The sequence below is a fragment of the Oryx dammah genome, unplaced genomic scaffold (assembly GCF_014754425.2).
Source record: "Oryx dammah isolate SB20612 unplaced genomic scaffold, SCBI_Odam_1.1 HiC_scaffold_8, whole genome shotgun sequence".
Taxonomy (NCBI): domain Eukaryota; kingdom Metazoa; phylum Chordata; class Mammalia; order Artiodactyla; family Bovidae; genus Oryx; species Oryx dammah.
The window spans coordinates 36116374-36128619 of record NW_024070192.1 but is presented as its reverse complement, the minus strand read 5'-3'; the positions used below and the strand labels follow the sequence as shown (position 1 = coordinate 36128619).

Below are 12246 nucleotides of genomic sequence, written 5' to 3'. Positions count from 1 at the left end.
CGTCTGACTTTGCGACCCCAAGGATGTTAGCCCATCAGGTTCCTCTGTCCACGGCATTTTCCAGGCACAAATACTGGAGTGGGTTTCCATTCCCTTCTCAGGGGATCTTCCCGATCCAGGGATTGAACCGGGGTCTTCGAGGGGTCTGCAAAGTCTGGGCCCTGGCCACCGCCAGCCAGAACTCCTTCCTTTAGACTCTCAGGCCTAAAGGTGAAGTCGGGGCAAGATAACGAGATAAACATTCTGCAGGTGGGTTCCCCCAAGGCTAACCCTGACCATTTACAACCAGGGGAACCCCAGCTCCCTCCCCACCAAGCATTTCCGGCTACTTAGTGCAAGGCCTCTCCAGAGCTTGGCCGCAGCCGGGACATCTGAATTTGTGGCCAGCTCGCTGGTTACTGGTCAGATCTGGGTTGCTTCAGAGCAGCCTGTGCTCTGTGGGCCTGTGAAGGTTTCTGCTTCCCTCCTCCTGGACTGCTGGGACTGGACTGGGAGGGACAACCGTCTCCGCAGGGGGCCCCATCCTCTCCCTAGGGCACACTAGGTCTGATCGCAGCAATGAGTTCGGTGTGCACTGCCCTCTACAGTGTGTCCTGTCCACGGCTCACGACAGGCGGAGCACATCCATCTGTGTTAGAGAGGGGGACACGGGGGCCCAGAAAGAGCAACAGCTATCTGAAATCTGAAGCAGCCCAGAATGCAAGGCCAGGAGAACGGAAAAAGAGCACTCTCCTTTCCAGCAAACCATCTAGGCTCTGAGAAGGAAATCCCAGGACCTACCCCTGGGTGGTCATCTTGAGGCTCTGGGGAATGGGTGTTCTGTGGTGGACGCTGTGAGCCGCTGCCCAGATGCTCTCCAGGAATGAGGATGTAATCCTAAGCACTGGGAATGCTACTGACAGCCAACTACTGGGATGATGTTTGCCTACAAGAGCCCCCTCTCCCAAGATCTCATCCCCTTCCTGGAGTCACCTGCCTCCAAGGACTGACCAGTGTCAGGGTATAAAGACCCAGCCCCTCTCCCCGGTTTGGGACAGCTCTGAGGGATCATCCCGACTTCAGAGCCTCCAGTAGCCTTGGCTGAGGTCTCCACTGAGACGGCATCACAGCCCAACTTCTTCCTCTCTGCCCAGACCTGTTTCCCTCTCCCCGCCACCCTGGTGTTGATCCAAGAACACCCCCTAATAAATCTCACTCCACTTTCCATCTCAGAGCCCAATTCCCAGCAAACCCAACCTGCAATAGTTTCCTCTGGGAGGTGGCAGATTCCACCATCCTGAGCCCCCAAGGACCTCAGGATCACACAGGGGTCCCGGGAGAACCAGGCTTCCTTTGTGCTTGCAGGCTGGACCAGACTCAGCTGAGCGAGGAGGTGACCGAGATGCTGAGGACCCTGGAGAGAGAGAAGCCTCAGCTGCTAGTCTCCGGGATATGGTAAGGTGGGGAGACTCAGAACCCCCTCCTGCTGTTCCAGGCCGGGCTGAATCCTTGGGGCAGGTCCAGAACCAAGAGATGGGGAAAGACATGTGGGGTGGAGGTAGACACGGCAGAGCCGGGAAGAAACCAAGAAAGCACGGCAGCCAGAGAGAGGTTTGGGCGTTGATTTTAGTGCGAACAGAATTATGCCACTCTGCTTAAACCTTTCCATTAGATGAATGTGCATGTGCCGAGTCATTTCAGTCGTGTCCGATTCTGTGTGGCCCTATGGGCTGTAGCCTGCCAGGCTCCTGTGTCCATGGGATTTCCCAGGAAAGAATACTGGAGTGGTTGCCATTGCCTTTTCCAATAAGATTAAAAAAAAAAAAGATGAATGGGTGCCTTGATGAGATTTGGAACTTGGAAAGCAATGACCACCAGGGGGAGACAAAGACAAAGAGAGAGAGTCTAGGAAGAGCCAGACCACCTCCACCCCGACCCTCACCCCCCAATACACATAGACACACAGCCAGAGAGGCTGGAGGGGTGAGCCCCAGAGATGGGAGAATCCCTCTTCCTCCCCAGGGAATCAGCTGCAGCGCCGTTCTCTCAGTTTGGTGCATTTCGGCCTGTGACCGAAATTCAGGGCAACTGTTTCCTGAGTCTCCGCAGCTGTGCCTCACCTGAAAAGGAAAGGAAAGGGCTCCTAGCTTTAGAAGGAGGATCTACTTGTCACAGAGCAACATGCCCTGCATCCCTCACACGACGTGTGAGGCACAAGCAGCGAACAAGGGCCCAAATTCCAGGAGCTCAGCCCAGCAGGTGCAAATTATTCCCTCCCCACCCCCACCCCCACCCCAGCCTCCCACCTCCACCCACAGAACTACATCTGGGTTTCTCTAAGGACGCTGATGGGCCCACTGGATTCTGCAGAGCAGCTGAGCTGAGCTCTGAAGGATGGGAGGGGAGTGCTGGGCCCTGAAGGGGTTGATTCCAGGCAGAGGTGGTGTAGCTTGCTGAACAAGAGCCAGATGCCTGAAGTGCATAGAAGCCAAGACTAGGGCACTGGCTTTTGAGAAAAGAAAGAGCTTTATTGCAAGGTCCACTAGCAAGGGCACAGGGTGTGAGGCTCTCAAATCAATCCAGGTTTCAGGGCGACATTTAAGGGTGTTAGAGAAATGTCAGTCTTGGAAGCTGGTTGGCTAGTTTTGAATATGCCAGAACTACTTGCACTGCTGGAAGCCAGATCTTCCTTTTTTGAAGGACTTCTACCCCAAAAGGGCTCCTGGGGCAACATTTCTATTCTTTGAGTTCTGTAGACTGAAGACACAGATTCTGTCTTGCGTGGGGGTGCTATCTAAATAACTCAAGGCTACATTAATCAATTAACTTATCTAAAGGCAGCAAAACCAGGTTAAGCTGGTTCATGTTTTACTTGCCGTTTCAGTAGAGGCACTGAGCTTAGCTTCTTTGAGGAATAGGAGGTCAGGGACCTGGAGCGGAGCTACTCAAAGTATGGTCCTTAGAATCAGCAGCAGAATCAACATCCCCTAGGAGCTCGGTCGGTTTCCCAGGCTGCTCAATAGTAAATAACCCACCTACTGAAACAGGAGACTCTGGTTCGATCCCTGGGTCAGGAAGATCCCCTGGAGAAGGAAATGACAACCCACCCACGTGTTCTTGCCTGGAAAGTCCCATGGACGGAGAGGCCTGCCAGGCTAAAATCCATAGGGTGGCAAGAGTCAGACATGACTTAGCGACTAAACAACAGTAAGGAGCTCAGTAGAAAGGCCCCACTCCAGACCTGCTGAGTCAGAATCTTGGGGTGGGCCCAGGAATGCATGTTCTAACCCAGGCCTTCAGGTGATTTTTAACACTGATTTAGAGCCATGGGGGCAGCGAGACTGGCACAGGTGGGGCGGGGGATGGGAGGCAGTACCTAACATCTTGTGGGCCACATTAAGAATTTCAATCTTACTCCCCAAATCAATAGACATTTCAGGGCTTCAGCATCGAAGTTCTGTGCCAGGTTCCCATTTTCAGATCAGCTTCTGAGTGGACAGTGGACCAAGGGTCAAGAGCAAAAACAGGGAACCCTTTAAGATGAGGCAGTGGTTCCAGCCACAGATGCCAGGGCCTGGGAACAGGGTGGAGGCCGTAGAGGTGGAGAGAAGAGAAAAGAGCTGTTTTGGCGGCTGTGTCAAGGTGATCAATCAGCTCTCAGATTGGCCAAGGGAGAAGTCAGGATGATGCCTCAGTTCTGGTATAAACAGCTGGGTGGATAGGGCCCATTCGTGGAAGCAGGGACTACAGGAGAAGCCCAATGGGGATCAGGAGTTCAAATTTCGATGAGTTGAACTCAAGTGGGGATGTCATGGAGACAGCCCCCAGAATCCTCCATGATCTCAGGGAGAATGAATTCTGTCCAGGAAGCCAAGTCTGAGGATCCTTCACGAGGGCCCAGGTGGAGCAGAGATGAGCAATACATCCTCACTCAAGCGGCAGAGACAAGCATCAGGTAGTTTGAAGGGGCCAGGCTGGAAGCATCATGATGTGGGCTTGCAGGGGTGGAGGGAGTGATGGCAGCTATGAATGGTCATTCCCTCCATCCTCCTGCCTCTGGAGTGGGACAGAGACACCTAGGAGAGACTCCATGAGAGATCTTCCACTACCCGGAACCTTGCAGGATTTCTGCTTCCCTCTCTTCCAGCCTCAGGGGGCTGGACTGTTCCTCTCCTAAATATCCACAGCATGACTCATACTCTGAACCAGAGCCCGGTTTCTTAAGGCCCACTCTGGGCTTCTAAAGCCTGGAATCCCCTCTCCATCCCTGCCTGTCCATCTTTGGAGCCATGTTCCCCTCAGAAGCTGACCACCCGGGGAGTGCTGGGAAGAGCTACAATTCTGGGAAGTGAGAAAGGGGAGGGAAGAGGGTTTGGGCAAGGGGAGGCAGCAGGATTGAGCCCCCTTGGATAGCAGGCAGACTGGCCTTGAGAAGGGCCCCTCTGTGGTCTAGCCTAGGGGGCCGGGGGCAGCCAGGCAGAACCTAAAGCTGGCTACTGCCCTGTCTGTTCCAGAGGGCAGCTCTCCTCAAGCAGCACAGGCAAGACCCTTCTGTCCGTCTTCTCCTACCCCTCCGGGGAATGAGCGCGTGGAGTCTCTGGGGACCGAGGATGACCTCTGGGGCCCCACAGGGCCTGTGGCTACTGAGGCAGTTGACGAAGAAAGGAGCTTGTACCGGTAAGTGAGGGGGCCTGTCCTGTCCCACCCCCTCCGTCCCCATGCTGGGTCCCCACAAACAGTCTGCACCCCATTCACGGTCCATTGTATGCCCTCACCACGCCACCATGCAAAGAAAGACAGGGCTGAGATGTTGGTTGGTGTTTTATTATGAAAAAAGAAGGGGTTTGGATGGGGGAGGAGGAACGTTGGTTGGGATTTTTTAAATATTTATTTGTATCTATTTTTGGCTGTGCCAGGTCTTAGTTGCAGCATGTGGGATCTAGTTCCCTGACCAGGGATCGAACCCAGGCCCCCTGCATTAGGAGCTCAGGGTCTTAGCCAATGGACTACCAAAGAAGTCACTGGGAAAAGAGAGTTTGTTATGAAAATTTTTAAATAGACACACAAGTGGAGTCCAGGGAACTTCCATGTACCCACTATTCAGCTTCAGCCTTCATTTTACCAACTTTGTTTCAACTATCCACTTTCCGCCCCCTTTTTCGCACTATTTTCAAGTCCAGAGAAATGGGTGCTTTTAGGCTTAAATTTTTTGTGATACCTTTCAAAAAGTTCAAATAAAGACCTTTTCTTCCATAACCATAATGTCATTTTCCACATGTCAAGAAGTTTACAGTTAAGCCTTTCATATCGTCCAATGCCCAATCCTTATTCAAATCTGTTCAATTGTATAAAGTGTGTCTTTGCAGATGATTTGTTATAATCATGATCCAAAGACAGCCCACTTGTTGTATTTAACTTGTTATGATGCTTTAATCTCACAGCTTGCGTCTCCTGCATTGGCAGGCGGGTTCCTTACCACTAGCACCACCCAGGAAGCCCAAGGGAGCCAGTTCAGTTCAGTTCAGTCGCTCAGTCGTGTCCGACTCTTTGCGACCCCATGAATCACAGCACGCCAGTCCTCCCTGTCCATCACCATCTCCCGGAGTTCACTCAAACTCACATCCATCGAGTCGGTGATGCCATCCAGCCATCTCATCCTCTGTCATTCCCTCCTCTTCCTGCCCCCAGTCCTTCCCAGCATCAGAGTCTTTTCCAATGAGTCAACTCTTCGCATGAGGTGGCCAAAGTATTGGAGTTTCAGCTTTAGCATCATTCCTTCCAAAGAACACCCAGGGCTGATCTCCTTTAGAATGGACTGGTTGGATCTCCTTGCAGTCCAAGGGACTCTCAAAATTCTTCTCCAATACCACAGTTCAAAAGCATCAACTCTTCAGCGCTCAGCTTTCTTCACAGTCTAACTCTCACATCCATAAATGACCACTGGAAAAACCATAGCCTTGACTAGATGGACCTTTGTTGGCAAAGTAATGTCTCTGCTTTTCAATATGCTATCCAATATTCAAATTCAAATCCATCTGACTTCAACATCTAGGCTTACAGCCACTCTGTAAGATCCATAGTGCCCAGCACAGGGCCTGGCACCCAGTAGGTGCTCAGTGAGTCTGTGTACAGTAATCCAGTGTCCTGCTGCTGCTGCTAAGTCACTTCAGTCGTGTCCGACTCTGTGCAACCCCATGGACTGCAGCCTACCAGGCTCCTCCGTCCATGGGATTTTCCAGGCAAGAGTACTGGAGTGGGTTGCCATTGCCTTCTCCAGTGTCCACTTCTCCCCATTTTTCACAGCGTTCACTTGCCCGTGGCCGGCTTCTACCACTGGCCCAACACGGGTCTCCGCTTTGAGGTGAGAGGGCCAGCGACTATTGAAATTGAATTCTGTGCCTGGGACCAGTTCCTGAGCAGGAATTTCCCACAGCACACCTGGCTGGCTGCAGGGCCTCTGTTTGACATCAAGGCTGAACCAGGCGCTGTGGCAGCCGTGTTCCTCCCTCACTTTGTGGCCTTCCGAGGTAAGCAGGGAGGAGAGGCAAGGTGATGGTGGAAAGAATGGGCCTGAAAGGGGCTTTGGAGGTGATGTCCTGAGAGGGACTCATGGCTTCCTTAGAGAGACTGAGAAAGGATTAACAGAAATGGAGACAGCTTTTCTCTCATTCCATGGTGCTCTGGGCATATCATTTTTGAAGCACTTTTGTCCCCAGACTCATAATTATTTTTGCCTGAATTACTTAAAGGCTTCCCTAAATAGAAAGTACAATACAAGCCAACATTGAGCTTCCCTGGTGGTACAGTGGGTAAGAATCCGCCTGCCAATGTAGGAGACGTGGGTTCAATCCCTGGTCTGGGAAGATCCCACTTTCTGCGGAGCAACTAAGCCCATGTGCCACAACTATTGAGCCTGTGCTCTAGAGCCCATGCTCTGAGCAGAGAAGTCCCCACCTGCTGCAACTAGCCTGTGTGGAGTGACGAAGACCCAGGGAAAGCCATAAATAAATACAACAAGGAGGGGATATCAATTATTCTGAAAATAAAACATTAAAAAAAATAATCTCACAGTCAAAAATTACAAACGGTAAACAAGGCATCACAAATGAGAACCAGAAGAAACAGAGGTTCCAGAACTGGTCCCATTAAATGAATACATTAATTAATTAAAATAACTTAAAAATAAGAAAATAATAAGAATCAGTACCATAAAGACTTCACACTTTTTGTGTTATCAGAAACAAAACACAAAATAAATGTGTTTCATATACTTATGGGGCTTCCCTCATAGCTCAGTTGGTAAAGAATCTGCCTGCAATGCAGAAGACCCAGGTTCAATTCCTGGGTTGGGAAGAACCCCTGGAAAAGGAAATGATAATCCACTCCAGTATTCTGGTTGGGTTACAGTCCATGGGGTCCCAAGAGTTCGACATGACTTAGCGACTAAACCACCATCAGTTCAGTTCAGTCGCTCAGTCGTGTCCGACTCTTTACGACACCATATACTTATAGAAATCACCCTGGGGAAAAGTAAGCAAAAAGCAATAAATCATTAAAAATGACAAATCAAATTTGGAAACAAGCTAATTAAAGAAAATAGGAAAACATAAAAAAAAATAAATAAAAGATTAAGTGACATGGAGGATGGGATACTATGAGAAGGCCTAGAATACACCTAACCAGAATTCCAGAAGATATGGCAGAGAGAATGGAGAAGATGAAATATTCAAAGAGAGAATTGCCAGGAAATTTCTATGATCACTGAAAAATGTGACTTCTCTGTGCTGTGCTGTGCTTAGTCGCTCAGTCGTGTCTGACTCTTTGCAACCCCATGGACTGTAGCCCACCAGCCTTTTCTGTCCATGGGGATTCTCCAGGCAAGAATACTGGAGTGGGTTGCCATGCCCTCCTTCAGGGGATCTTCCCAACCCAGGTCTCCCACATTGCAGGCGGATTCTTTATCATCTGAGCCACCAGGGAAGCCCAAAAGGTGGTACTCTAGTCTCCCTGTTGGGGAATTGAACCCCAGTCTCCCACACGACAGGCAGGGATACTCACCACGATTCTAAGAGGAAGACACACAATGATGAGAAGTCGAAAAGATCCATGGGCTATGACAGAAACATGAAAAGGTGTTGCTTCAAAGAAAGACTAGTGGAAAAGAGAAAGAGAGTAATTATAGTTGTATTTAGTGAATTCTTCAGCATTTTGTCAGATGGTGTACACCACGGTGATATTATTTTCACACACACAAAAAGCAATGAATGTGCTTTCTGGGGGCCCCTTCTGGGATTAAAATCAGTCAGCAATGTTCTGACTGGTGCCCATCAGCCTAAGGTACTTGCCTGGCTTGCTCGATGTCCCTCTGCTACCCAGAAATCACTGCATTGCTACAGTTGCCAAGCAACACAGAGATGGAACCAGGACTCCTGATTTCTAAGCCTGTGCCTCTCCCACTACCAGCCTTCATCTCTCAAGCTGTCTCTTCATCTCAAACTCATCAGTGTCCATACCTTGTCAGACTTCTTGACTGCAAACTAACTCTGGCTGATTTAGGCAGGAAAGGAATATATAAAAAGATTCCTGAGTAACTTGTAGACTTAACAAAAGATTAGGCAACATTAAAAAAAAAAAAAACAGGCAGTGTGCAAGGATGCTGAGAACCAAGAAAACTAGGAAGAGACCTGTGCTGCAGGCACAGCCATTGCAGGACCCTCCTGCCATGGTGGCCACTGGACTCTTGACCCCACTGCTACTGCCGAAAGAATCTCTCTTCATTCTCTCTAGATCCAGGTCCTGGTAAGGAGCATTCACTTACTCAGGTTTTGGTCACATGCCTGCATCATAGCCACCAAGGAATAGCAGCTTCCAGGGTGGGAGGCCCAGCTTGTCTCCTGCCGAGACCCCCCACACTGGTGGGGAAGGGGTTCTTCCCTAAAAGAAGACTATGAGTGGTGGGTGGCCCTTGGCTGCTCCATTTCCTCACTGTCCCTTCCTCCTCCTTGTCCTCCCTCTGCCTGGAGTCAAACCCGCCAACATCACTCAGTGGCCCTCATGGTTAGAGAATCCATACCAGCCAGTAACCATGGGGTCCATAGCTTTCCCGACTCCTGGGCCAGGGGCTGGTCCTCTGTATGGGTTTGGTTAAAGGGAGTTTCCGTGGTGCTCCCACCCTAGAGACAGTATTGCCTGAGGCCCCCACAGGTTGCAGGCCTATGCATGATGGCTTTCCTAGGAAGGCCACTGAGCCTACACTCAAGGACATCACTCCCCCAGCCAAGTCTGACTCAGTGAGGCACTAAGTCCTTGCCTCTCATATCCATCCCTTGACAGGGAATGATGTGGACATCTCCCAGTTTCAAGTGGCCCACTTCAAAGAGGAGGGGTTGCTCCTGGAGAAGCCAGCCAGGGTGATGCCATGTTACGCCGTCCTGGAAAACCCCAGCTTCTCACCCATGGGAGTTCTACTGAGGATGGTCCACACTGCCCTGCGCTTCATTCCCATCACCTCTACTGTGTTGCTCTACCATTACCTCCAGCCTGAAGAAGTTACCTTCCACCTCTACCTGATCCCCAGCGATTGCTCCATTCAGAAGGTGGCAATAAGAGCCAGAAAGGTTGGGCCAGGGTGGGCTTGACAGCAAACAGGAAACACAACCAAAGAGTCCCCTAGATGGGTCAACTGGGAACTGGGATGGGCCACTTATAAGCAGGAACCTTGACGTGGGTAAATAATCCTGCTCCTGCCCAGCCATGGACTAGTCTGGCTCCCTAAGGTCTCCTCCAGCTGACTCTGCCACACCATCACTCATGTCAGGACAAGCCTCTTCCCAGGAGTCAAAAGAGTGGGTGGTTTCCATGCTTATTGTTGTTGTTGTTTGGTCACTAAGCCATGTCCAACTCTTTGTGATACCCCGGACTACAGCATGGACTCTAGGCTTTCCTGTCCTTCACCATCTCCCAGAGTTTGCTCAAACTCATGTCCACTGTGTTGATGATGCCATCCAACCATCTCATCCTCTGTCATCCCCTTCTCCTCCTGCCCTTCATCTTTCCCAGCATCAGGGTCTTTTCCAATAAGTTGGCTCTTCACATCAGGTGGCCAAAGTATTGGAGCTTAGAACTGTCTCTTTTCCCCTGTTACCATCTCTTCTCCAACATCGCCCCAGTTCTCACCCTGAGCACAGCAGAGGCCAAGCATGGGGGGGGGGCGGTGGGAAGTCAGCAGGGGTGGTACAGCCCCCATCACCCACACAAACACACAGAAACATCATCTCACTTTGTTCAGACCAGGTTCTGTAGGCAGAATCCGAGTCAGGGTCCAGACATATCTGCTTTGATCCTTTTTCTGTACTCCTCAGGCCATAGACGATGAAGAAAAGAAGTTCCAGTTTGTGCGAATTCACAAGCCACCCCCACTGACCCCGCTCTACATGGGCTCCCGCTACATTGTGTCTGGTTCAGAGAAGCTGGAAATACTGCCTGAGGTGAGCAGCCCAGGTGGTCAGCCATCACTGGGGTCAGAGGTCTTGCTTGGAAATACCTGTGAGTGGGTCTCAGAGCTTTCCCCAAGACTGGGTGAACTGGGGTTGGGAAAACAGCAAGTGGGGCTTCCCTGGTAGCTCAGCTGGTAAAGAATTTGCCTGCAATGCAGGAGACCCCAGTTTGATTCCTGGAGAATCCTCATGGATAGAGGAACTGGTGCGCTATAGTTCATGGCGTCACAGAGTTGGACACCACTGAGTGACTAAGCACAACACAGACAGCAAGTGAGATTTAGGGTGAGCAGGAATGCTTCAAAGGGTAGGAGACAGGAAGTTGGGGAAGGTCACATTTGGGATGGGGGCAACATTGGGAAGAGCTGGGCTATAGAGTGACAGTGACCTCCAATTAAACCCACCAAGAACTTCCCTGGCAGTCTAGTGGTTAAGACTCCATACTCCCCCACTCCCCCCAACCAAGAAAAGACTCCACACTCCCAGTGCTGGGGGCCCAGGTTCAGTCCCTAGTCAGGGAACTAGCCCCCACTCTCCACAACTAGAGAAAGCCTTTGGGCAACAACAAAGACCCAGTGCAGCCAAAAATAAATAAAGATTTTAAAAAGAAAGAAAAAAGCAGGGTCTAAAGATTGACTTCAGTCCAGGAGATGGTCAGAGTTGAGCAGGGCCAAGTGAGGTTAAGCAGGGCCAAGTGAGGTATCAGGTAGGGAAAGATCTTACTAGCAGGCTGAAAGGTGGCTTCTCACTCAGTGATTCTCTCTCTCTCTGCAGGAATTGGAGCTCTGCTATCGGAGCCCCAGAGAATCTCAGCTGTTCTCTGAGTTCTACGTTCGCCATTTGAGGTCAGGGATCAGGTTGCAAATAAGAAGCAAGAAAGATGGGACTGTGGTGTGGGAAGCCTTGGTGAAGCAAGGTAAAGCCAAGTCCAGTGAGCACAGAGGTGGGACAAGAGAAAGTCAAAGAGTGAGTGTGTGTGTGTGTGTGTGTGTGTGTGTGTGTGTGTGTGAAAGAAAAAATTTGTATTATCACAACTTGCTGGTGAAAAGAAATAGTCCACGGGAGTTCTGTGCCTTTTCCTAGTGACAACAACTGATAGGAGCAGAATTGGAACTTGGGTTCAGTTCAGTTCAGTCGCTCAGTCTTGCCCAACTCTTTGCAATCCCATGGACTACAGCACGGCAGGCTTCCCTGTCCATCACCAACTCCCGGAGCTTGCTCATACTCACGTCCATTGAGTCAGTGATGCCATCCAACCATCTCATCCTCTGTCATGCCTTTCTCCTGCCTTCAGTCTTTCCCAGTGTCAGGGTCTTTTTCAATGAGTCACTACTTCGCATCAGGTGGCCAAAGTATTGGAGCTTCTGCTTCAGCATCAGTCCTTCCAATGAATATTCAGGACTGATTTCCTTTAGGATGGACTGTTTGGTCTCTTTGCAGTCCAAGGGAATCTTAAGAGTCTTCTCCAACACTACAGTCTGAAAGCATCAATTCTTCAGAACTCAAGTTAACCTGACTGTAAGCCCTGTGCTGTCTCTCTCTCTTGCACCATGCGTGTCCACTCTGCCCTTGAATAGACTTTGATACCCACAAGGTTTTTGGAAGTTTCTCATGAGAGCTTTGGAGAAGGCAATGGCACCCCACTCTAGTACTCTTGCCTGGAAAATCCACAGACAGAGGGCCTGGTAGGCTGCAGTCCATGGGGCCGCTAAGAGTCAGACACAGCTGAGTGACTTTACTTTCACTTTCAAGCATTGGAGAAGGAAATGGC

General features: G+C 50.4%; 1 protein-coding gene across 2 annotated transcripts in view; it reads left to right on the top strand.

Annotated features, from left to right (window-relative positions):
• NLRP1 (NLR family pyrin domain containing 1) overlaps positions 1–12246 on the top strand; it is a 32987-nt gene that overhangs the window by 16800 nt on the left and 3941 nt on the right. Inside the window, exons 9-16 of one of the 2 annotated variants that reach the window (XM_040243682.1) lie at positions 1345–1434; positions 3846–3934; positions 4494–4656; positions 6283–6340; positions 6413–6506; positions 9313–9575; positions 10341–10466; positions 11250–11391. In XM_040243682.1, the coding sequence (XP_040099616.1) occupies positions 1345–1434; positions 3846–3934; positions 4494–4656; positions 6283–6340; positions 6413–6506; positions 9313–9575; positions 10341–10466; positions 11250–11391 (1025 nt within the window). Of the gene's footprint in view, positions 1–1344; positions 1435–3845; positions 3935–4493; positions 4657–6282; positions 6507–9312; positions 9576–10340; positions 10467–11249; positions 11392–12246 lie in introns of both variants that reach the window. The other variant, XM_040243681.1, reaches the window with a different exon arrangement.